This window comes from Panthera onca, chromosome F2 (assembly GCF_046562875.1).
Source record: "Panthera onca isolate mPanOnc1 chromosome F2, mPanOnc1 haplotype 2, whole genome shotgun sequence".
Classification (NCBI taxonomy): domain Eukaryota; kingdom Metazoa; phylum Chordata; class Mammalia; order Carnivora; family Felidae; genus Panthera; species Panthera onca.
The window spans coordinates 45,814,409-45,840,715 of record NC_138356.1 but is presented as its reverse complement, the minus strand read 5'-3'; the positions used below and the strand labels follow the sequence as shown (position 1 = coordinate 45,840,715).

General features: G+C 33.5%; 1 protein-coding gene across 13 annotated transcripts in view; it reads right to left on the bottom strand.

Moving 5' to 3' along the window:
- VPS13B (vacuolar protein sorting 13 homolog B) overlaps positions 1-26,307 on the bottom strand; it is an 803,192-nt gene that overhangs the window by 336,053 nt on the left and 440,832 nt on the right. For 6 of the 13 annotated variants that reach the window (XM_078441712.2, XM_078441707.2, XM_078441708.2 and 3 more), the window contains 5 exons: positions 24,786-24,989; positions 15,430-15,601; positions 14,817-14,931; positions 12,089-12,230; positions 8,602-9,010 (listed from right to left, as the gene is read on the bottom strand). In XM_078441712.2, coding sequence (XP_078297838.2) covers positions 8,602-9,010; positions 12,089-12,230; positions 14,817-14,931; positions 15,430-15,601; positions 24,786-24,989 — 1,042 coding nt within the window. Of the gene's footprint in view, positions 1-8,601; positions 9,011-12,088; positions 12,231-12,787; positions 12,855-14,816; positions 14,932-15,397; positions 15,602-24,785; positions 24,990-26,307 lie in introns of those variants that run through there. The other 7 variants (XR_013553513.2, XM_078441710.2, XM_078441715.2 and 4 more) reach the window with 7 other exon arrangements.

Genomic DNA, 26,307 nt, shown 5'->3' with positions numbered 1-26,307 from the left:
CCTAATGGAATCTAACACTAAGGTAAGTAATCTCAGAAAACAATAAAAAAATGAAAAACAATATACATATATATATATATATATATATATATATATATATATATATATATATATAAATTCTGATCCTTTGTATTGAATAAAGCAACAGCATTTTGCCATGTTCTTATAAAGTTTAACAATTTTTCTGTAAATCACTGGCTAATTCAATGTCTTTTCTAAGGACCATTTGAAATGGATAAGGGTTCTTCATGGCCCCATTAACTTATATTAATATAAATTTATATTCTACTCCCTCTTGTCCAACAGATGATGCCATTGTAGTAGCTGTTCAAAAATTGTTTAAAATTGCTAACAATATACAACTTTGTGGCTTTTGAAGAAAACAGATACTCAAACTCATCGTTTCTCCCAAGAAACTATCATCTGCCACAAATGGAACAGAACAGGACTGGCTGCAAGACCTCGAGAATATCCTGAACAGAACACGCCTACAAAGGCATACAATCCATATTTCCCAAACTGTGGTGCCCAAAGAATGCAAAAGCTAAGAGATTATTTCCAGCTGCTTCAGCAGTACACTCAGTATGGTCTGACTTAGATTAGACTAAAAAAGAAAGTCAGAATTAAGAAAATCAGAAAAAGTTACAAGAAAGATACTCAGGAAAAGAAGGAACCAGGATAAGATGTACATAAAGGGAATGGCAAAACAGCTGGGAGGTGGTGGTCACAAGGACAGAAAAAGGGGGAGACAGAGATGAGCTATCATAATAAATATTAGCATGTGGATGGTGCAATAAAGACAGTATTTTAAATGTCCACAGCAAAAAAGATCAAATAGAAAACGGCTTCTCATGCAGCTGTACTCTTTTCAAATGACTAGAGGTCTGGTTTGATTATAGGTCCTCATACTATGAACATTGTTTACATTTCACAGATCTTGCATTTTATGCCAAGCTTATCAAATAGTTCCATGTGGGGAAAACCTCTGATTAAGCAGCAGGCATCAATTAAATCAATAAATAGTAAGTCTAGAGAATAGACCATACCACAAAAGTGCAATTAGTATACTTGCTAACTGTTCTTCCAGGCTACAGATACTACTCACCATATGAAAGTCTGAAATGTAATAGAAACACTGCAGTAAATGAGGTACATATGGAAGAAAAATGACGTACTTGGTGTTACATACAAAGCCAGATCCAAAAACAGAATTCTGTTTCTGTTAGAGCCAAAAGTGTTCTCACTAGATTATACTGACTATAAAGTTTTAATAATAAAGAAAAGCACTGAATGCAGATCATTCACAAACTAAATAAAAATAATCAATTTTATTATAGAAAGTATTTAGCTTATCAAAATGTACCTTTGAGATAGAAGAAAAAATAATAAAATATGTATTTATATAAGAAAGTGCTTTGATTCAGTTCTTTAGTTACTTTATAATTAGAAAAAAGTAAGCTTCCCCTTTTTTGGTTTATTTCACCTGCATTTAATAGTTGGACCATATGAGGAAATGTTCCCTCTAGATGCATTTTCAACATGAAAATGAATGCCTTCCTTCTTTGCTTAAACTGTATTTTTAAAAATTTAGGCTCATGCGGAACTACTTACTCTAGAAGACTCATATTAGATCCAAAAAACAGTCCTCTATTCTGAAATAAATAGCTTAAACTGGAAGTCAAACACCTGTAGATTCAGGATCTTGATAATGATTGCACATAATGCAAACAATATTCAAGTTGAAAACCAGACTTTCAGTATCATTTGTTTAAATAAAATATTAGAATGTTAAGTATATTTTTCTTATTATTTACTGATTTTACACATGAACTATTAAAAACTTTTACAGTTAATGTAATGTGAAATGTAAGTCTGAAAGATTTTATCTTTTCTTGGTGCAAGAAGAGTGTGTATTGAAAATGAAAACGTTACGAACAACTTTGAAATTATGAGCTTAAGTGACCAGAACCTGAAGTTTAAATAAAGAGCAGAATTTTCATGCAACTGTTGGATAACATAAGACTGTTATTTATAAATAACTTTTCATAAATCCAGCAAGAAATAAGTGTTTCAGAGACTTCTTCCTTTAGGATTCTCAATATAAACTCAACAGAATAAAACATCTCAAGTCCCAAGAGTATTTGAACTTGCCTCTGTGCAATGTTACACTTTTATAAAGCCCTAACTGTAGTGACAACCCTACACAAAGCTATCATGGGTGAACTAATCATTTGAATTAAGAGCAGCAATGATGAAAGACAAAGTGTCAAAAAAAATGTAGAATGTGCCAAAAGTTTTGAATATTTGGCATGCAATATAACTACAGAAAGGCTATCTATCTACCTACCTACCTACCTACCTACCTACCTACCTACAAGATACATCTATCTATATAAATTACAGACAGGCACATTCTAGAAAGTCATTACTTCTCAGAGATAGTTTATAGATATAAGTACAGCTGACCCTTAAACAACAAGGGTTTGAACTCTGTAGGTCTGCTTATACGTAGATTTTTAAAAATAAACCTATTAGAAAAATTTTGGAGATTGGAGACAATTTAAAACAACTCTGATGAACTGTGTAACCCAGAAATACTGAAAAAGTTTAGAAAAAGTTAGGTACTATTGTAAGAATACTGCATAGAATACATATGACATATAAAAATATGTGTTAACTGACTGTGCTATTGGTAAGGCTTCCTATCAACAGTAGGCAATTAGTAGTTAAGTTCTGGAGGAGTCCAAAGTTATACGTGGATTTTCAACGGGGGCGAGGGGGCTTGGTGCCCCTAACCTCCGCATTGTTCAAGGGTCAACTATATAGGTATAAGATATATACATGTAGATAAAAATACAGATATACACATAGACATAGACACACACAGAGGCAGAGGGAGAGAAGAAAAGAGAAGAGATATATGCAATACAACGTAGTCCAGACAAAAGACTTAATACACAAAGAGTTCTTACTAATTGATAAGGAAAAGATGAGCAACTACCTAGAAAAAGAATGCAATTTTAATTAATGAGACTGACAAAAACCCAAAACTCTGTTAGAAACAGAGTAAAGAAATAGTAAACTGGTGCAGCTATTTAGACAGGCAATTTGACATCCCTTAACATCTTAAAGGTACATGCCCTTTGATCTAGCAATCTTTTTTGCTAGAAATTTATTTATATACATACTCACCCAAGTCATGAAAAATGCCACTAAAAAGGTGTTTACTGCAAAAAGTGTTTGTATAAAGGATTTAAATTAACCACAAGTTCACAGAGAAACAGACTATATTTTCCAAAATGGCTGTAACAAAATGCACTCTTTTTTCCATATGCTCTTATTCAAGGTTACCTGCTTAGGAAGTACTTAGGCATGTGAATTTTGAAACTCTACCTTAAAAATCCTACAATAACCACCACTAAAAAAAGAAAGAACTTTAAAAATAAGAAAGCAAAAGGCTAGAAATATTTTTGCAATTCCAATCAATTGAGGATTTTCCTAGTTAAAGCAGCTGAATAGTAAATTTATTTTTTTTAATTTTTTAATGTTTCTTATTTTTGAGAGAGAGACAGACAGAGCATGAGCAAGTGAAAGGACAGAGAGAGAGTGAGACACAGAATGCAAAGCAGGCTCCAGGCTCCGAGCTGACAGTACAGAGCAGAATGCAGGCTCAAACCCACAAACCATGAGATCATGACCTGAGTCAAAGTCCGACGCTTAACAGATTGGGCCACTTAGGCGCCCCACTGAAAGGTAAATTTAATACAACACCAACAAAATTGTGTGATATGTAGTATTAATGATTATAATACAGTAAACCAAAAAACAAACAAAACAAACACACAAAAGAACTAAAGCTGTTTTCTCTCCCTTTTCCCAAATAGCCAGATTTTTATTCCTTCTGACATGTACACAAATCAGTGAAGCACAGAACCTGTTTCAATAAACCATGGCTGCGAATGATAGGAAAATAAAGCTAGAGTGAACTACTGAACTTCTAACCTCTGTCTCGTTGAAGAGGTGCTTAGTGGACAGGTGCTCCCATCCTTACTAAGAGTGAGCCCTCTTATATTCTGAACTATGCCTGCACATGAGTGTTGTTCAGAAAATACCACAAATCCTGCCTTAGTCAAAAAGGTGTCCAAGCAGACTGGAGGTTCCTCAAAAACAAAGAATTCTCAACACAGAATTACCATATGATCCAGCAATTCCATTCCTAGGTACATATCCCAAAGAAGTGAAAATGGGCTCAACAGACACTTGTATGCCAGTGTTCACAGCACCACTACTCACAACAGCCAACACAAAGGTGGCAACAACACAAGTGTCTAATAGATGAAAGTTAACAAAATGTGGCACGTCCATACAATGAAGTATTATCTAGCCACAAAGAGGAAGCTCTGATACCTGCTACAATTCGGATGGACCTTAAAAACATCATGCTAGGTGAAATAAGCCAAATATTTATGATTCTGCTTACATGAAACATATACAGAATAAGCAAGTTCATAGAGAAAGAAAGTAATGAGTACAGAGTTTGTGATGATGAAAACATCTGGAAACAGATAGTGGTCATGGTTGTAAAACCTGGGCAATGTAATTTATGCTGTTAATGTACACTTGAAAATAATTACAAATGGAAAAAATCTTGTTATGTGTATTTTACCACAATAAAAAATTGAAAAAAAAAGACTTCTGACTCAATGACTGAGATAATTTATACTTTATAGATAAAGTCTATCTTAAGAAGAAACATTTAACACCATAAATAAGGTTCACCTAAGGGCCATGACACTGATGTGGGTGGTGAAAAGAAGTTGTCATGTAAGTTTCTCTCACATGTATGTATATTTACAAAATTTTATTCAAAGGAGTACTAGAATGAATGTCTAACTGAAAGAATAAGTCACTATGAAAATGTCCCTCCTATTAACAAGTACCAAAGACATCCCAAATCATTCAGTACATCAAACAGGTAAAATATTTTATGATGAATAAGCAAATGTTGGATGCAGATCAAATGTGCACATAGAGGAAAGCTATGTCTGATTCTGGAAGATTTATCAGTATAAAATACTATTGAACACCTATTTAAAAAGTCTAAGCTAGGCTGGCTCATCCTGAAAAAGCAACATATTGCTACTGCACTACATTCTAGGCCCAATTTCAAAACTTAAATGGGAGATGAAGCATATACATTTGGTTTCTTTTCTTTTTATTTGTATTTGTGATCAATATTGATGTTTTAGGATGTGAAATTTAAGGTGGGAGACCTTAAAATAGCATTAGGAATATTAGAGGAAGAAGGATTCAATCTAGGATTAGTTAGCAGGCAATTACTATTTAGAGGACAATTACATCACATAATTTGAGGACGATTTGTAATTCCTGAACACTTCTGTAGCAGTAAAAACTCATCACAGATAGGTTGCTTTGCTTCCTGATTTGTCTGCACGACCTTTCCCAATTTTTTCATACAGCACTCCTGTATTTCTCTCCACCGCATACTACCCTCTCATCTCTAATAACACTTTTTTTCCCTTAGGTTTCCATGAAGTTTTGGGCCTTACCACTTGTTTACACTCAAATGAAAATAATAAGAAAATTATGGAATGAAAACACAAAATACACACTACAATGAATTTTCAGTAAATCTGGGGTGCCTGGGTGGCTGAGTCATTTAAGCCTCCGACATTGGCTCAGGTCATGTTCTCATGGTTTTTGGTTCCAGCCCCCATTGCTCTGAGCTGACAGGAAGGAGCTTACTTCCTGCTGAGAGATCCCGCAGAAGGATCCTCTGTCTCCCTCTCTCTTTGCCCCTCCCCTGACTGTTTTCTCTGTCTCCCTCTCAAAAATAAACATTAAAAAAAAGAAAAAGAATTTTCAGGAAATCACAAAAGCTTACTAACATAAATTATTTTAAATGAAATTACAGAAACTCATTCTGGTTAGGAAAATAAATGTTTTTATACTACCCAGAGAGGTATCTGTAGAAAAGAAAACCCTTAATTGCTAAAAAAAATTTACAATTTGTTAATAATATAGATATCATAAAACTTTATTCTTATTTTCATCTGGATACAAATTTTCTGCAATTTTATTTTAATGGAAAAACTTATAGATACTGTAATATAATGATATTTTAAAATATTTATTTATTTTGAGAGAAAAAGAACAAGTGGGGGAGGGGCAGAGAGAGAGGAAGAGAAAGAATCCCAAGTAAGCTCTATGCTGTCAGATCAGAGCCCTACACAGGGCTGAATCTCATGAACCAGTGAGATCATGACCAGCCAAAATCAAGAATCAGATGCTTAACCAACTGAGCCAGCCAGGTGCCCCAATATAATGATAGTTTTAAAATACAATGGACTACTTCAAACTCTTATCAAAATAATCCTAAGTTTTCTCAAATAAAGAAAGCCAAACTACTTCTGTTTCCATAGTGTTTTCCCCCTATTTGCAGCTGAAAAATCAAAAAGATGGTCTGAAATCTCCATGACCTTTTATGTCTATCCCTCTTTCTGTATGGTTATGAAAAAGTGTTATTATGACACAAAATGGGTCTCAGAGAGCTATACTGTTTAAAAATATAGGTTTCTTTTTTTTGCCTAAGTAATTTTAATATAAATCGTATTAGTTAAACATTCATTAGATACTCACATAATAAAGGATAATAACAAGGAAAAAGCACAAAGGTCAGCGTGTCTACAATGAGCATGCAGCCTCTATCCTGGTTAGTAGTTGCCTCTCAGATCACTTGTAATTGCTCAACGAAGACTAACTTTATTCTTTACCATTCATGTGTTTCTACAAAGTCTCTGAACAGATGAAAACAACTGTATAATACTGTCAGAATACAGCATATACAGACAATACTAATTTTTTTTATCTCAAAATAATCAATTTTATGACAGTTCTACTAAAAATCAGAAAGAAAATAGGAACTGGTTAATACTAAAAACCCATGAAGTACAGGGGCAACTCGGTGGCTCAGTCAGTTACTTTTGGCTCAGGTCATGATCTCACAGTTTGTGGGTTCAAGCCCCACGTCAGGCTCTGTGATGACAGTGCAGAGCCTGCTTGGGATTCTCTCTCCCTCTCTCTTTCCCTTCCCTGCCCTCCCCCTCTCTTAAAAACAAACAAATAAACATTTAAAAATATCCACTAAGTATAATACACTGAATTTATCTCTATACATGTTGGTAATTAAGAACTATAAAGCTCTACAAATTTATTTTTTACTTAGGGAACTTTTTTAAAAAGGACCATTACCTTGAATAAAACTTTATTTATAATGTTAGGCAGAATAACTTTCCCCAATTAAGACTTGCCTTTGGGAGACAGAACAAGAGACAGACTAGGCTCCAAGAAGAAACAGAATGAACTAGATGCTTTTCTTTTTTTTATTTGCTATCACTGGTCATTCAAGCTCTTCCTCCTCCACATAATAACTAAAAGGGAAAAAAAAGCTTTACTGTTTTCATGTGGCAGAGGCTAGTACTTACCCCTCAACTACCATTCTCTTTTTTTCTAATTCACATGGCCTTAATTTATGAGCTGGGCACCCTACCACCTAGGGAAATACTGTTTCTCAGCCTCTCTCACAGTGGGGTGTAGCCATATGACTATGTTTTGGCCAAAGAGGTATATAAGCAGTAGTGAAATGGGGGACTTCCAGATACTCTACTTTAAAAGAATGGGCACATCTGCTGATTCAGTTGCCATTTACTGAAAGCTAACTATGCAGCTAGCACTATTCATGTAGTCTCCACGTAGTCATCATTGAAAAGCTGTCAGTAAGGTCTACCATCAAGACAAGCACTACTATTACCATTTATACGTAGGAACTTAGACTTAACTTGCTTTAAATTTCACAGTTCTGAACTAGTAAATCTGGGATTTGAACTCAGGTCTCTGTAACTTCCAAGTTCATACTATGTGAACCACTATACTAGAACTTCACTCAATATCCTTAAAGTTCTTCACTGTTTTCTAGCATGGGGGAAGCAAAAATTCAAAAGTTACTCTCACGGTTGGAGGCAGTGGGATTCTAAATTCATTTCATTACATTTTATTTATTTATTTTTTTAGTAGGCTCCATGCCCAACATGGGTTTGAACTTACAACCCTGAGATCAAGAGTCAGATACTCTACCAACTGAGCCAGCCAGGTGCCCCAAATTCATTTCATTTTAAAACCTAAGTTAATTTGCACTGAGAAGCCTGGAAGAAGCCACAGGAACCTTGGGTGTTGGCTGTTTTTTTTTTTTTTTTTTAATAATTTCTACTTACCTTAGGTATATAGAACCTAAAATCTGAGATAATAAAACAAATGACAGTAAGATAAGCTTCACTAGCAAAAGTCCTGATGAAAAAAAAAAATCTACTTTTTACTCTAGTAATTGAGTCAGAAACAAACCCAGTATCCTGACTTATCTCCTAAAGGTTTAGTTGTAGAATGACTGTAACATAGTTACTCTTTCTAAAACACACCAGAGTACAAACTACAACCACCAGCCATATTAAAAAAGAATAGAAAAAACTAAACTCCCTAAATGGAAGTTATGTAAAATCAGACCACAAAAACCTCTGAAGGCCATACCTTCAATACTTGGCTGCATTTCTTCTGTTTTTGGAACAAAAATTCTGATTATGCTTGTGTTGATATAAATCAAAGGTAAGCTGCGTGAAGTCAATGTATGGCTCCTCATGGGCTGACCAGGAGATTTTCTTTTCTCTTTTTGGGTCCTTGGTAATTTTGCTTGAAATATACTTGCAATGGCATTAAGCAAAGGAAAGCAAAGGACAATATCAAAAGCTTGTGCTGAAAGAAGAATTTCATGAAGAAAATGAGGGGAACCATCCGTTAAACCTTCAGATAACTTATGAAAACTTCTTCGCTCATTTCTTGATATTAACTTGTGGCGGACATTTTTTGTTACAGCTTTTGTGTATGTCAAAGAGAGAAATCCATGCTGCTGATGAGAGCCATCTAGGAGTTTTGCTGTTGTCTGTTCCAGAAAGAGGAAATCACAATACAAACTTCATTACAAAAAAGAAAAAAAAAAACTATGTGAAAGCAGAAAATAATCTCAGTTGATATTATAATCTTTTACTATGTCTACACCCTCTGATGAGCACATTACTGATCAATTCCACACATGGGGAAAAACCATCTAAGACTTGGAATGCTGAACTGAAAATTAGAAATCCTGAGTTCTAGTCTAGATCTTGAGAGAGGCAATTAAACTTTGTTGTATCTGTGTCTATGATTTCTACATTCTCTGTGATATTCAGAATTTGCAACAAGACATCTCCGGATTTTACCTTTTCATTCTTGATAATTTTTCATTAAAAGTACCAATATGGATCACAGAGACGTTGTTTATGCAGATGAAACTGAAATAACCATGTAATGTTCTTCCATTTGTAATCAACAAACAATCTGAATAGAAAAGATGATTGACTTCCCTCGACTTAATTAACATTTATGAGAGCAGAGTTTTTTCTTTTAATAATTTGGCTAATGTATATGAGACTAAGCCCATAAAAAGAGCTTCATTGATACCATGCTTTGATAACTAAACCAATCATTTAATGCATGTTTATTGGAGATAGTAACATAACACAAAAATAAAACATCTGTCTTTTAGAACTTGCTTATTTTCAGTGGCTATCATTCTGTTTACAAAACCTAACTATCAACTCTCTCACAATTCAAACTCCTATTCCTTGAGTTTAATGCTACATAAATACACATACGACATTTGACTGACAGTAAAAATTATAACATTATATCAATACTTCTGACAAAACATGTCCAATTATATTCAAATTACACACTATAAACAAATTGTAGTAAAACAGCATACTTTGAAGAGTGAAATAAAATGCATACTTTCTATTTCTCAACATTAAAGGACAGCTCTTAAACTTTTCCTGAACCAATTAATGTATATAAAATCCTATTTTACACATCACTCAACATGAAGTTAAAGTCAAGGCGTTATACACATTTCCAACCTCTCTTCCCAGGGCCTGATAAAGTTTTTAGGTTATTATAGTCCAATGCGTGATGTCGAGAGAGGAAATGCACTGAGAAAGAACAACAAACAGGAAAAAAGTGAGAGTGGCAAAGCAGCAAAGTGCCCGGGCTTATGTTATCCCAGCACTAGTGAAGCTCTTTTGCTTCCATTTTCTTCCTCTCACATTGCTACCTATCACCTAGTGACACAGCAAGGGGAAAATAGTAGGCATTTCAGCTGTCACTGTTGATTTTGTTTTTAATCTGGACTTTACAATGAACAAAGGTAAGATAAAAGTTAGTTATCTTTGTCTATGTTCTTTTTTAACCTCATTTTCTGACCATTAAAAATAACCTGGGAAGTAGGAATTAAATGGATGTGCAAAATAATAAATTTCCTGTAACTGTCCTGCTGCCTTCAGAGGTGTTTTTTTGTTTTGTTTTTACTGTTCCCAACTTTCTAGCTGCCTCTCTGATTTCCCTTTCCTTTTGCTTTCTACACGGAAAAGGAAATACAGTAAAGCAAGAAAACGTGCTACCAGTCTTATGTCCATCTTGCTAGGTAACAGGAAACACTGGATGGAGAACGATGGCTGTGATATAGCCCAACAGCAACAACACTGTCTGTATTTAGATGTTTAAACTGGATTTGGGGGGCAGGGTTACAATCAACCACTAATCTAAATAACCTAACTCAAATTCTCCTTAATGGCTATGCTTGAATCCTGGAAATAGTATAAAAGGTGCTTCAGTGTATGAATGTTTTGATTTGGAAAATATATTTTAAACATATTGAACGTAGGTACTCTTGAATGTAAACTCCCCATGAGAGAAAGTTTGTTGAACTGTTGCATCCTCAACTCCCTTAATGTACAAGGAACAAAATGAAAAAATAAATGAATACTAGCTGGAGTGAGATAATGTAAATATTACTTTTCATATGGTAATAATCAGCATCTTATACTCTTTAAAATGAAAAGTTAGAAAACACTGATAATTAAAGAAGTATTATAAAAATGCAGAAAAATTTTAAAGGGCATTAATAAGTTTGGGTTTTTTCATGAATATACATTAAAATTATTAAGTACGTAAAAAAATTAAGAATGTTTCTCAGAGACACCAATACCATTCAAATAAAAATAAAACTGAACAGAATTTCCACTGATATAAAAGCCACATGTAGAGACGTTTTTTCCAGACTAAAATTCCAGAAAAAATGTCAGAATCCAATTAGAAACTAGCATTTGCTATTCAAATACAATATTAAACAACTGTTTAAAATATTTGACTAATTTTATCACCTTTTTAAAGATCTAGGTCTTAAATTCCTTTTGAGCTACAAAAAAGGGGAAATAGTTCACACATGCTAAGAAAACATCTAATGTTTGCAATGATTTAAAAAATTCTTAAGAGAATTGCTATTATCATTGTGCTAATCTGTTCTTAATATTTTAAAATTATATGCATTTGTATTGACTTTAAGAATGGCGTTTAAAATAATTAGCTTAATGACATATCCAGATATATTGTACCACTTAGAAAAGAATAAGGTTCTAAACTTCTAAAAGCCACTGGTGGACAGTCTAGTGTTCATCCTATATCCAGCAATGACAGGCATATAGCCCTGTCCAGATTCAAGATCACCAAATATGGTAATGTGGATTAGTTGTGAGAAGGAAATGGCATAATAGAAAGGGGAAAAAAGCAATCTAAGTAAAAGCCATCAAAGAAAAGACAAAGCAGTCTGGTCAACTCTTGATTATTCTATACATGCACAATTTAAAAAACATTACACTTAATGTCCTACACTTCTATTTTCTTATGCTGATGGTAAAGTTAGTTTGTAATTACAAAACCAGAGTGAAAAAGAGTATATGCAAGTAACTCAGAAACAAATTAGATGGTACTAGAAAATCAGTCTATGAGTTAAAAGTAGAGTTCATTTACAAAGTGGATGACACAGAGGAGGATAAAAATCAAGAGTTGACTCTATGGATAGTTCAATTCCTTCTCTGGATTCCTGTTAGTGGGAGTTCTGTAGCATAATTTTAAAATGATTTCTTACAGAAGGAAAGAAGCCAGAGCAATTACTGAAAGGGTCCTGCTTGCTGATGGGTCGAACCAACAAGGTGCGTCTGTTCAGCTTGTCAGTACAGGAAAGGAAGACACCTCCACATTGCCCCAAAGACCAACACTCTTCCCCAAGGCTTGAGGTGATGGACAGGAGCAAAGAAGGTGAAAAGACAAAAAGCAATAAAAGCCATAAGCAAAAAAATCTGGATAGTTTTAATTTTGCTCAAGTTTGCATGGGCTCAGGTTTGAGCCCCTGCTAGGTATGGCCTCTGTCTGGACCATCTTCTGCAAAAGCATTGTTAATGGAAGTAAATGAAAAATAATTGCTTTTAGTGTCAAATTACTACTATTAGTTTATGATAAAGGACAATCCAACATGAACTCACTTATGAATAGGAAAAACTTCTAAAACATCAACATAATAGTACATTAATGATAAAACATTTTAATAAAAGCAATCCTACCTTTGATTTTTGAAATATTTACTTAAAAGCTATAATAGGAAAATGGTTACAAAACACAAGCATTTAAAGGAGCAGTTTTATTTTGTAATGTAATTTTGGAAGAATAGGTCAAAAAGAATTTATCTGAGCTCTAATTCTTGCAACCATTAGTCCTATTGCATGAATGAACAAAGATAAACAGTTTATCATATATTTTCAAAAAATCATAATTACTAAATGAGTCTCACCACAGGTTTTTCTTTGCACTGTAGAAATACTCCTTCAAAATGTCCTGACTGCCAACCTTCCCCTGGCCTGGAAAACATAAGTTCACCTTATCTGTTCTTTTCAATTTTTCTGAGTTAAAAACTGAGCATATATAACTATTTCAAATAGTTACTATGTAAACAACACTACACTGAACTGAAACGTGGAACTGACAATGCAATCAAGAACAATTTATTTTAGCACCACACCCTGGGTAGTTTTGCATAATAGAAGCATTTGTCTTATTGGTAAAACTGTATACTTATTGATTGGTTATTTATTTCTACCTTATCTCTGAGACCACAAGGCCCCTAAAAGCATGATTTATGTTTATTTTTCTTACAATACTACATCCTCAGTGCTTAGCATAGTGCACATAACACACAACAAATATTTTGAATAAATCAATGGGTAAATATTTAAAACTTACATAATTTAACAGTAAAGTCATTGATGATCTAGAACATAGATTATAATGTTCACATCATCAGAAAATTATTACAGCTATAACATAATAATCGTGTATCACTTGAAATAATCATGTATCACATGTATCTATATCTATCATATAGAGATATACTATTCAGGAGGATCTAAAGAGCTAAACATTACATTATCAAAGATCAATTAATGTTTCATGGTTAGTATAAAAGAAAATATACGCTTCATAACATTCTACTATTACAACAGGTTTTAATATATACCCAGCAAAATATTTTGAAATTCGTAATTATGACACAATTTTTTGGCTAGATAGATTTGATAGTCATTGACATAAGCAATAGGATATGTGTGACACGCAATATGATAAGTAATAAAAATTCAAATGTTTTTAATGCAGAATTAGAAACCTGTTAAAGAAAAAAGATTCTGTTTTTAGGGTATATGATGCACCAGTAAAAGTACAAAAACAGATGTGCTTCTGCAGGCACTCAATAAATAACTACTGAATGAAAATTATGAATCCAAAAAACAGACTTTAAGGCTGTTTCTATACTAAATTAATATGAAACTAAAAATATGATGCTGTTTAAAAAATAATTTTAAAAAATGTGTTTTATTATAATTCAATTAAAAAATACAAATTCCAGAATAGTATTCCAGAATAGCAAAAAAAAAAAAAAAACCCCAAAAACTCCAAAAAGTGCTAGTTATTTTGTATTTGGGAAAAATTAATGACAACATTGCTATGTATCTTTGTGAGGATATGTAAAACTTTACTTTTTGGGGGCGCCTGGGTGTTGCAGTCGGTTAAGCATCCAACTTCAGCTCAGGTCATGATCTCGCGATTCACGAGTTCAAGCCCCGTGTGGCGCTCTGTGCTGACAGCTCAGAGCCTGCAGCCTGCTTCAGATTCTGTGCCTCCCTCTCTCTTTCTGCCCCTCTACCACTCACACTCTCTTTTCCTCTCAACAATAAATAAACATTAAAAAAAACCCAAAATACAGTTGTTTAAAACTTTATTTTTTTACTATTATTTATTATAAATAAATATCTGCCCACAATAATACTTTTGATAGAAAGTTATTAGGGCAAGAAAAATCTGGTTCTAGGAATATCTACCACATGTATATTAGTCAAATGAGAGATTAAGAAAAGTCTCCAAAGCACAAAGGGCCATGAGATGTCGCTCCATTTTAATCTGTGATTTAACTCATATGGAGAGTGGACAGCAAGTATACAGCAAAAACAAAACCATCCACTATGTCTCCAGTATCTTTGCAAATATACAAAATAACAAACTGTTTGAGATGATTAGTAAAAGCAGCTCATTTCATTTAATATGGCAATATGGGTATTTATGAATAGATTTGCCATCGCATGAAACAAAACTTTGTTATATTCCATATATGAATGAATACCAAGTAAAATTAATCAATTTATCTGTTAAGAACTCTCTTTGGGAATAAGTACAGCACTTCAAAAAATAACAAAATTAAAATATAAAAATTCTTATATAAGACTGTGTTCAAAGAAAGCATAGCTTTTCCCATATTTATTATTATTTACCTGCTTCTATAGTGATCAATATTGAAACTTTCTATTTTACATTTCACTTTGGTATATACATCCTGAACATCTATGGAAGCACTGAGATCTTCTAGTTCACTGACCATACAAAGCTCTGCAATAAGAAGCAAACATAATCAGCATTGGCCTCACAATCAATATTAAAACCTTGTGTTTTACATTTAATGTTCATGTATACATCCTTAACTCCTAGAGAGGAAATGAGACTTTCTGTTCATTAACCATACAGGATTCTACAATAATAAGGAAAAGTAACATCAATATAGGCCTCACGATTAAGATAAAGCACCTATTTCAAGACAGAAGAAATCCATTGATGCTTGAGGTACTGTATCTAACAATCTTTGCATACTTTTAGTGAAAATGATATAACACATCAATGAAACCAATGAAAAAATTACTTGGCTTTTGGAATGAATTTTAATATAAAAAGACAAAATTTACGTATTGCTAATAGAAAGCAACTAAATTAGACCTAATGATGTTTGTTTACTTTAAATGACAGTGATAAATAAAACCAGGTTCTACTATTTCTTTGAAAAATATGTTTAATATTTTACCTTTTTAGCAGAGAAGAAAAGTAACCCTGTACCTGTGCCTTTATTTTCAGGATCTGGAGCAAAGAGCTTTATAGTAATTTTGGGGAGAACCCACTGCATCCACAGACTAACACGGCCACTGGATCCACCAATGTTACTTGTAGTTTGTTCCAAGGTAACAGAATCTGAAAATGGTGAGTCATCACCTGCTTGTACAGAATCTCCCTGGAATGAGAAAAAACAAGTGTGTAACAAAGAAAAATAACTATAAAAAATGATAAATTTTGAAGTCTCGACTTCTGGAAATAAAGTTTTACCAGATTATGGCCATATTCATTCATTTACCTATTGCCTATGGCTACTTTTTAGCAGTTAAGTAGTTCCTATAGAGATACTATGGGCCACAAAACCTAAAATATTTACTATCGAGCCATTTATACAGTTTGTCTACCCCTGCTATACAGCACTTATGTATGAATCTGCAATATCCATAGCAAAGTGATTACCATAATAAGCATGGAGTAAGAAATAGAACATTTATTATGTCTCACATATTACAAGAAGACATTAAAAAGTTGGATTTGATAATAGTTCTTTTTTAATTTTTTGAAGTAATTTCTACACTCAACATGGGGCTCAAACGCACAACCCCAAGATTAAGAGTAGCATGTTCTACCAACTGAGCCAGCCAGCCAGCTAGGCACCCCGACAACAGATTTTTACAATGACTTATATGGCTAAACGGCTCGAGGTAAAGACCATGAGCTTATTTAATTCAACAAATACATAATGAAGTACGAATATGTAATTTCCCACATTTGGAACTAACAAACTTTCTGTAAAAGGTTTGTTTGGTAGTCCTTGTTTTCGTTAAATGTTTTCAGCAGCTGTTACATGGTCTGGAGAAAATTATAAATCCTGGTTTGGAGTTGGATAACTTCAGTCTCAAGACAGGAAGAGATGGTGTCAGGGATAGTGATCACTCTCATGTATTGTGTTATTTTAAGGATTAGCTACCAAGTATTTGGGCTCTTAAAATCCCACCTTTGCAGTTCATTTAAAACTTTCAAAAATACTCAGGAGCCCAAACCCATTCTCTGAGAACTGATCAAATACACTATAGTATGCTTATTTACAAGATGTGTATATATTTTTAAACTTTAGTTATATGTACTTAAAAATAGTCTGGTAAAGCAGCATGATACACTAGGTTAAGGACTTCTTCAGACCCTATTCATGTTTGTTTCCTCCTCTGCAAAATGGTTATTTTGATATTTATCTTTTAGAATTGTTGTTAAGAAGAAAAAAGAACACGAACATAAAGTGATTACATATAATAAACAATTCATAATTAGTAGGTATAATTATCGCTAACAAATGGAACGACTACTTACAAATTGTATGCTCACAGTCTTACAAAATTTGGTATTCTATCTATACCTTCTTGCCTTTCTCATTTTGTCATCTTTCTAACTTTAGCACCTTTTCCTTTGCCATATATACTCAACTTCTAATAGTTCTTTGTTGCTTTGAATGTCTCAAACAAAATGTTCACTTCCTATGCCAAGGAGTCATGACCAGTAGTCAACAGCCAGAACAAAACATCCCTTAAAATTTAATAGAAGACAACACAACATGGTCAGTATATTGCTTTCTATGGATAGTTTCTCAGGACAGAAGCCACTCATCTCTTAGTCAAGCCATTAGTCTGACAGCTAACAACAGGGACGATGAGTAAAACCTTATGTAAATCCAAAAATTTCTGCTCTCATTAGCACAGGCATGTATTCTACTCAGGTATATTCAGCGCCTACATGAAGTTTTTACCTTGACCTCATGATAATTTTTACAATCTCTTTCAATCAGAAGAAAATTTAATTTCCTTGAACACCCCAAAGGAGACTTAATGGGGAAGATTTTCACAAAAGAACAGACAAGTACTTATTGTTGGAATACTTAGACACCAAACACAGCAAAGCAATAGTGTCCTGTGATTTACTGTGACAGAAAATTATAGACTTAAATCTGAAGATAGTGAAGCCATTCCTTGTTACATTTACACCAAACAAGGCAAACAACTTCCTGTTCGTGATGTTTTCATATAAATGCTTCTCCAAAATAAGTAGTCCTAATTCTGCTACAGCTGAAATTCTTACAATTTGAGAAGCGATACAAAAATTCAGGGTTTTGGTTGCTGCCTAAAGTAACACAACATCTAATGAAAAGCACAAACTAATCCCAGAAAAGGATGCATTTTACAAAGTCAAATTCAATAAAAGATAATATAATATAGTCAACATGCCTTTCTTTATGGGTAAATTCTTATAGCAGAAGCATTCATAAATTAAATTTTCCTTCAACAGTTAGAAGAACATCATACTCCCAAGAATGGAAACTGTGGAGAAAGCAGCACCTCAAATCAATGAGACCTAGATTTTTAAATATTGTTAGGTATATTCAGTAGGAATGCTAAGAACATGGTGGCTTCAAATTTAATAACTAAGCACTTCTGAAAAAGTTGCTCTCCCTCCTCATGCAGTTTCAGTTTTCATTTTGGATTTACAACATTTGGTGTGGTATTGTTAAATATGTTTGTGCATTAATTTTCTGCTCCATTTCCAAATCTATATAGCAAAAATAGAGCCAGAATTGAAGATGCTGAACTATTTTCCCACACCTCTTTATGCCAAGTTCTAAAATACACAGTTCAATTCTTTCACCATTCTGTTGCAAATTGACCCAAAGACTGAGTTTATTTTCCTAGCTGAATTTATCTTTGTTCATCTGGAAGAGCAAACACTGCAGCCCTTCATCCTTGGCCTGCTTTAGAGTTCAGGGATGATCATAGTTTTGGCCACACTGCTCCACTCCCTTATCAAAATAACTCCAGCATTCTTGTTCAATCACAAAACTTCCCAAAGGGCTAAACACTTCCACCACGGTTTGTACTTAAGTCAACAGTGACAAGTGGCCTGCTGTGGTTTCCACTACCTTTGCTCTCGCTATTTCAATGCAAGGGTGGGGAAAATGATGAACTGTTTTTAAGCTTCGTACTTACGCCTCTTATGCCTATTTCCCCTTCTACCACCATCCAGATGGATATTCAGGAAGCTAGAGCTATATTCACTGAAAAGTATGGTACTTCCTACCAACATGTCAACATTAAAAAAATTACTCATAAAGTATAAATCACCCAAGGATCATATAAACAAATACTCCTACTTAATACAAATAATTGTTAAGAATGTACTTTTTAAAACCAGATTCATTTGTAGTGAACTCTTCATAGTCAAAATAATGAATGTATTTGATGCAAATGAGAAAAACAGTACTTTATATAGTAGCAATTTTTAAAAATTTATGAACTTATTTGAATGCAAATATTAATTAGAAACGAAAAATTTAAAACTGTGATTTCAAAGCATTCCCTAGATACATAATCTATATAAATAAGCACAACAAATATAAGGTGACCTCATAGCAACTCCTTATTAGATATGTCCCCTGAGGCAAGGGAAACAACCAAAAATAAACTATTGGGACTTGATCAAAATAAAAAGCTTCTGTAGAGCAAAGGAAACAATCAACAAAACTAAAAGGCAACTTACAGAATGGGACAAGATATTTGCAAATGACATATCTGATAAAGGGTTCATATCCAAAGTATATGAAGAATTTATAAAACTCAACACCAAAAAAAATGAATAATCCAATTACAAAATGGGCAGAAGACAACATGAATAGACATTTTTACAAAGAAGACATCCAGATGGCTAACAGACACATGAAAAGAAGCTCAACATCACTCATCATCAGAGAAACACAAATCAAAACTATAAGGAGATATCACCTCAAAACTGTCAGAATTGCTGAAATCAGCAACACAAGAAACAACAGGTGTGTTGGCAAGAATATGGAGAAAGGGGAACCCTTTTGCACTGTGGGTGGAAATGCAAACTGGTGCAGCCATTCTGGAAAACAGAACAACCCTATGATCCAGCAATTGGGTAACTACTATTTACCCAAAGGATATAAAAATGCTAATTCAAAGGGATACATGCACACTGATGTTTATGGCAGCATGATCTACAATTGTCAAGATATGGAAAGAGCCCAAGTGTCCATTGGTAGATGAATAGATAAAAAGATGTGGTGTGTATATATTATACATATATATGTATATGTGTATACACACACACAATGGAAAATTACTCAGCCATAAAAAGAATTAAATCTCGCCATTTGCAACAACATGGATGGAACTAGACAGTATAATACTAAGCAAAGTCAGTCAGAGAGAAACAAATACCATTTGATTTCACTCATATGTGGAAGTGAGGAAACAAATCAAACAAAGGGGGGAATATAGAAAGGCAAACCAAGAAACAGACTCTTACCTATAGAGAACAAACTGATGGTTACCAGAGGGAAGGTGGGTGGGAGGATGGGTGAAATAGGTGAAGGGGATTAGGAGTGAACTTGCTGTGATGAGCACTGGGTGTTGTATCCAAGTGTTGAATCACTACATTGTACACCTGAAACAAATATTACACTGTATGGTAACTAACTGGAATTTAAATAAAAACTTAAAAAACTGGCATGAGGTGGTTCATTCCTCAATCTCCAGTAATTATTTATAATGCACTTATTTTCAGTTAAATTTAAAGTGAATATGGGTCAAAATAGGTGCCCAGGGTTAAAAGACAAAAACTTCTAGGTATAAAATAAATAAGTCCTGGGGATGTAATGCACAGCATGATGACTATATAGGTAATAATGCTGTATTGTGTGTTTGAAAGTTGGTAAGAGAGTAGGTTTTAAATGTTCTCATCACAAGAAAAAATAACTTGTAACTATGTATGGTGATGGATGTTAAGCGCACGTGCACACACACACACACACACACACACACACCACATATTTTTTTAACTAGAAGCAATTTTAATCACTGAATCAATGAAGGATAAGAATGTAAGTCAAATTTTGCCATGAAGCAAAACTTACAACATTAGAGGTTAATGTGTTAATTTTTACTTTTGGTTGAGTTGTAAATCAGTATTCTCACATACACTCAGCATTTTATATTTTTTTCTTATATAACAAAAGTTTTGCTCCTCCTTCTATGTGGTACAGAATTGTCTCTAGGAAGCAGAATCCATTATGAGTTAAATTTCGCAGTCCACCTACATATTATGTGTATGCACATATCCATGCCATATTATAAATTCCTCTTAGGATAAAAAGACTCTGTTTTAAATGTTTAATTTTTTAAAGATGAATATTATTAAGTATCCAATTAAAAAAATGTGAAAACACAAGAGAATAAACCCCAAAAAGGAAAGACTTATGTATCTTAGCATAGATAAACAAGGTATCCTAGAGACTCTTAAACACAATTCTGAGGTATATATAGGTTTGAGGGCTTGATTTTATACTGCCAAATGTTTTCAAAAAACTTCTAGATATGAAATTAAAAGTAAAGGGGTTTCAGGCTAGAAACAACCCCTGTAGTCCATCAAAGATATAAACACACAAAACCTCTGTGGGAATAGGGCCTCAACCACTATGTAAAAGTCTCATAGGCTAATGAAAAACTCTTAATATAAGGTTACATAACACATAAGGAAACAATCTACTAAGAGCAAGAGTTAACAACAGGATTAGACTCTCAAAAAATTTGGACAAATCTGATAAAAAATATAAAATAATTATGTTTAAAACAAAAGACCAAAACTTTTTAAAAAATAAACTCATACAGTTTTATGAATTCACATCATAATATATTTGAAGAGACTTAATATATACATGCTGTAGAGTATAATAAATCAGATTTATTTCAATCATAATGAGTTGATATTCCCAAATCATTTAACATCCACATATTCAAGAACAATGTGTTTAAAACCCAATCTGCACACTAAGCATTGTACGGGTTGCTTAAATTAGGGTTATCCACTAATAATAAAGGTAAGAGGGGATGGATGGTAGTGGAGAGTTATTTCACATCCAGTATTTCCCACTGAGTAAGTAACATATTCAAATATACAGCCAAATTCTTCAAAATTAATAAAAATAAGTTAAAAATGGAATCCAAAGGATCACAGTAACATATCTAATATGCTAGAACTCAAAAGTAAAGGAATGAAAATTACAAAGATCATTTATACACAGTTCTAGCAGCACAATAAACAAAGAGAAATGAGAAATGAAAACTTGGGCACAAAGTTTGAATTCTGGATGAATTAAACCACAGACTGAGTCATAGATGGAGCATTCATACACACAGGAGAAAACAATGATTGTATTTTCAGATGTCATCATTTACTGGCTAATTCTCAAAGGGGTAAATTTAAACTCATATGGATACATAGTTAACCTTGATCCCCACATAACTATTTTCTTGAGAGGAGAAATTAAACATTAAATATTCAAATACATAGACACCTTCTAATTTGCAAAGTTAGATCAAAGCCCTAACAGTATTCACAAAAATCTTCCTGCCATTTATGGCAAATAAAGTAGCTAAATTATTTTAAGATATTTCTCAGGGAACGAGTATCCCAAATAACTGTAGGTTTCAAATCCATATTGGACTACTCACCTCTTTTCTTGACCACAGTATGTAAACAAGAGAAGATGGTACATTCTGAAAATATTTGCCACTTTTTCCTTCATAAGTCTGTATTACCTTTTGTAAGCTGCTTTACATGGTCTTCCTCCAATGAATATGTCTTTTGCATTATGATTCTTTCATTTTCAGATCTTTTTCACATAGGTCAGATTAAATCCATGGCTAACGCAAAACTAATAAGCTCACTAATGAACATTTTCATTGCTTATGTTTACAACTCAATCAGAAAGAATCCTCAATATTTTAAATTTAAATGAATTGCAGGAATGTAAGGATCTTGTTATAGAAATCAGAATTTATTTTTTTAATTTTTTTTGTTAAGTAGGCTCCATGCCCAGTGTGGAGCTTAAACTCACGACCCTGCAATCAAGACCTGAACTGAGATCAAGAGCTGAAACTTAACTGACTGAGCCACCCAGACACCCTAGAATGAATTTCTTTTTATGTGACTGAGAAAATCTCTCCCTTTGTTAATCTCTCCCTTTATTAATTTCCCCATTTTGGCTCATGAGGACATCATTCTACTGGCTTTTTCTATTATAATACACCTAATAAAACAAAACTGCTACTAATGTTATATTTATTTTCAAGATTCTTCTCAAACGTTACTTCCTCTGCAAAACACCCAAAGATACTAGAGAATAAATTTGTTAATCATACTTCTATAATTACAGGGCATGTTCATCTCTATTACATCTCATATTAGGGCTACCATGTCCTTTTGTGTAGGTTGGACAGTGCACAATAGAGCGCACCATTTATACTGTACTTTGTATGAATGGCAGTCCCTAGATCTATGACCAACAGGTGCGACCACTCCATGAAAGCCTTGTCTTTTCCAGTTTTTCAATGTTTTTTTAAATGTCTCTTTCTAAAAGCCCACTTCCCAAAATAGGTAGTCATGTTTATCTGGACATCCCAGTAAATAAAGTACTTAGCAGTCAATTGTTTAATGGAACACTCTCCTTTCTGCCAGTGGAATGTCTCTATGACTTAACTTCATTTATTAATTTCACTTATACTATCCTTGTTAGCAACTTGTCACCCCAAGCTTTGATTACTCTTCTAAAGTATTTCACAAAGTGTATTCTGTGCAATGATAATATGTGGAAAAGAGTCTTCGGTTAAATAAGTTTGAAAACTATTACATTCAATAGAGTGGTTGTTGTTTTTAAACTGCAGGAGCTTTTGTATTCTAACTGTAGGAACTCCATGAAAGCAAGTTTTTACCCTAGAAGGGATATGCCCCATCGACCTCATAACTGCACATTTCCAGACTGGACTTATTCCTCATTTGGAGTGTGGAGTAAAACCCATCACTTGGGTCACTGGTTTCTCAGAATGTAGAATGAACAGGGATAGAGAAGTTGCTTGTGCAGTTGTCAAACAGATCTACTCTAATGTGTTAAAGCCTCAAAGCAAATTAAAAAAAAAAAAAGGTCCATTTAACTGAGTTTGATTGCCTTTAGTGTTTAAAAAAAATAATAACATCCCCTTTACCTGATGCTTCTTCCCATTCTGTACTTTGCCAAAGCTGTTTCCATAGAACATGTCTTCATGCAAAAACAATAACATAACTTCTACCTCTATCTATTATAGTAGTTCTCAGTGGTGCAAGTTCACCCCTGTGTTTGGGAAATGTATTAGGATATTTCTGGTTGACTCAATGATTGGGTGTCACTACCGGCATTTAAGAGTTAGGATTAGGGGGAATTAAGAGCTTCTATCATGAATAAGGCAGTCCTGAAAAGCAAAATGATCTCATAGAAATTTACACAGGTGAAAATCTTGGAAATATATTTGGAAATAAAACTGAATTCAGCTTTAGATCTAAACATTATTTTTTTGGCATTTCTGCACCATTTTATTATAATTATACACTAAGAGTTCCAGAAATGTAAATACTGAAAAGAAAGGAAGCATAAATTTTGCTTTATTCAAAACTCTACCAAGTTTGCTGCTATTTCAGAAAATGATGCCACCAATAAATGATGCCACAACAGTACCACTCGTGGTACTGGATACAGATGGGAACAAGTCTATTTGTTATCAAATTCACAGTAATTGTATGTACTGTGTACTTCATCATGTCTTCTTCTAACATAGTCATGCCTGAGCACTTACACATATATTGAAATATATATTATTATACTTTGAATTATATTCCTTTAATCCTTTATATTTTGAGCTATTAGATATTTTTGAAACATTATGTATATGTGCATTACATCGTTTTTTTTTTTCATTCAGGATAGTAAAGGGGCATTATAAAATATTTGTTATAAAACAGGCACTGGCATGTTGGGTGAGGTTAGGGTGTTAAAAATGAAAAGAAAGACTTTTATGACTGGAAGAGAGAAGGTGAGGATTTTGGGTTTGACAGGATTAAAAACCACTAACGTAAAGATAACAATAATACCCTGGTTCACAAAAAGGGCAGGGGCAGAGAGGGTAGGGGAAAGGGAAGCATAAGCCTCTTTTTCACTCAGCTTTTAAGTTTCCATACTTCTGAGGAAACATACCTTTACTGTGTCTCAGTTTTTTCCATTTCATAGAACCCGAATGTCCTGAACTACCCCACTACCTACTGAAAGCAATTAAAATACTTGGACCTAAAAGGAACATTAATAAATAGCCACTGCTACCACAGCTCCCCATGAGCCTTCTGAACCTGCCAGCTTCCACAGAAATGAGGTCATCTTCATTCTCAGCCCTGATATAGAACTCTGTGGTATATATCACCCTTCACTGGCAGCAGAACCTTTCAGAAACACTTACCTCAGTAGTAGTTCCAACATCAGCAGATGGGCTGCATGTGCTGGTATCTGGAGGAGCAGTGCCTACACTGCTTCTCACTGGAGAACCAGGGACAGGCCCTGCCACGGTTTCTGCATAGGCTGATGAAGGACTGAGATTACCTCTCCTCTGAATCTTATTCCAGACCTTATTCATGATCTCAGTCAGTTCATAGAAAAGCTGCACCTGAGCAGAAGAAAAAGGGAAAACGAGTCTTTCAACTTCCAGTCACAATTGACTAAGTTACTACATGTGAAAAAATTAAAACAAGTCCAGGGAAATAAGAATATATGAAATAAAAATCTATCAGTATATCACCAATCATGATATTATATCATGATCTGTAATCTATGATAATTATCTAATATATATATTATAATAACATATGATCATGAATATTTTATGATACTATGATTCAGATGAGATATACAAAGAACAATTCATACAGAAAGTTTACAATTTTAAGTATTTTATCGTGATTTGAATTTGAAGCAGATATAATGAATTTACTCATACTTGATGTTTGCCACATATTCAAACTTTGATATTTTATGAGCAATTTAATTTTTTTGGAAAAACAGTGTTAATACAGCAATAATGTTAATTAAACAGCTTATTATGAAAGAGTGGATTGCTTTTAATACACAACTAATAGAACACAAAGAAATGCCTCTCAAACAGAGGTATCAGAATTAGATGTCAAATGTATACTAGTAAATATGATTATTTAATTACACATGAAATAATTACCATTCTTATTTCTAAATGTTTTCCACATTTAAATTCTCCCTACTTTTCTGAGGAATAAATCTGAAACAGGATTTCTCACCCAGTAAAATAAAGTGGAAAAGAATGACATAACATAGAATGGTAAAAGGAAAATGTTACATATAAGACTTTGCTATAGATAAAGAACATAAACTATTCAACCTACCATTCCCCTTAGATTTGTCATTCCAATATTCAGAGGAAAAAAATTGTTTAACTTGCACATTGTTTGACTAAGTTCTAAGATATTTACACAAGATTTCATAAATAAGCATTAATCACGGAATTTGTATGACAACATATTGCCATACACTGTATAAAACAAGTCCAAGGAAAAAAATGCAAACAAAATATATAAGCAAATCCACAGCTGGATACCATATTCTGCTTGCCATTAAAAAAAAAAAAAGGGTAAAATTCTCATATTTATAAGAAGTTTCAGCCCCAGGACACATCCAGATGATAAAGCTGGCTTCTTATGTGGGCAGAACAGATGCATAAAAACACTGTTGTCAACCCTTATTTGATATAAAACAGTACTTAGGTTACAGTTTTCTCCTGCTTTTTGTGTGATGAAGTCTCAAATCTCAGGTTATAGCTCTTTTTGCTTAAAAAAAAAACATCTAATGGCTAGAGATCTTACAAAACACCTCTTAGAAAAATTTTAGTTCAAATTCTTTTGTCTTTCATAATCAAGAATGAGTTCTCCCTAAAAAGAAACAATTTTATTGCAAAC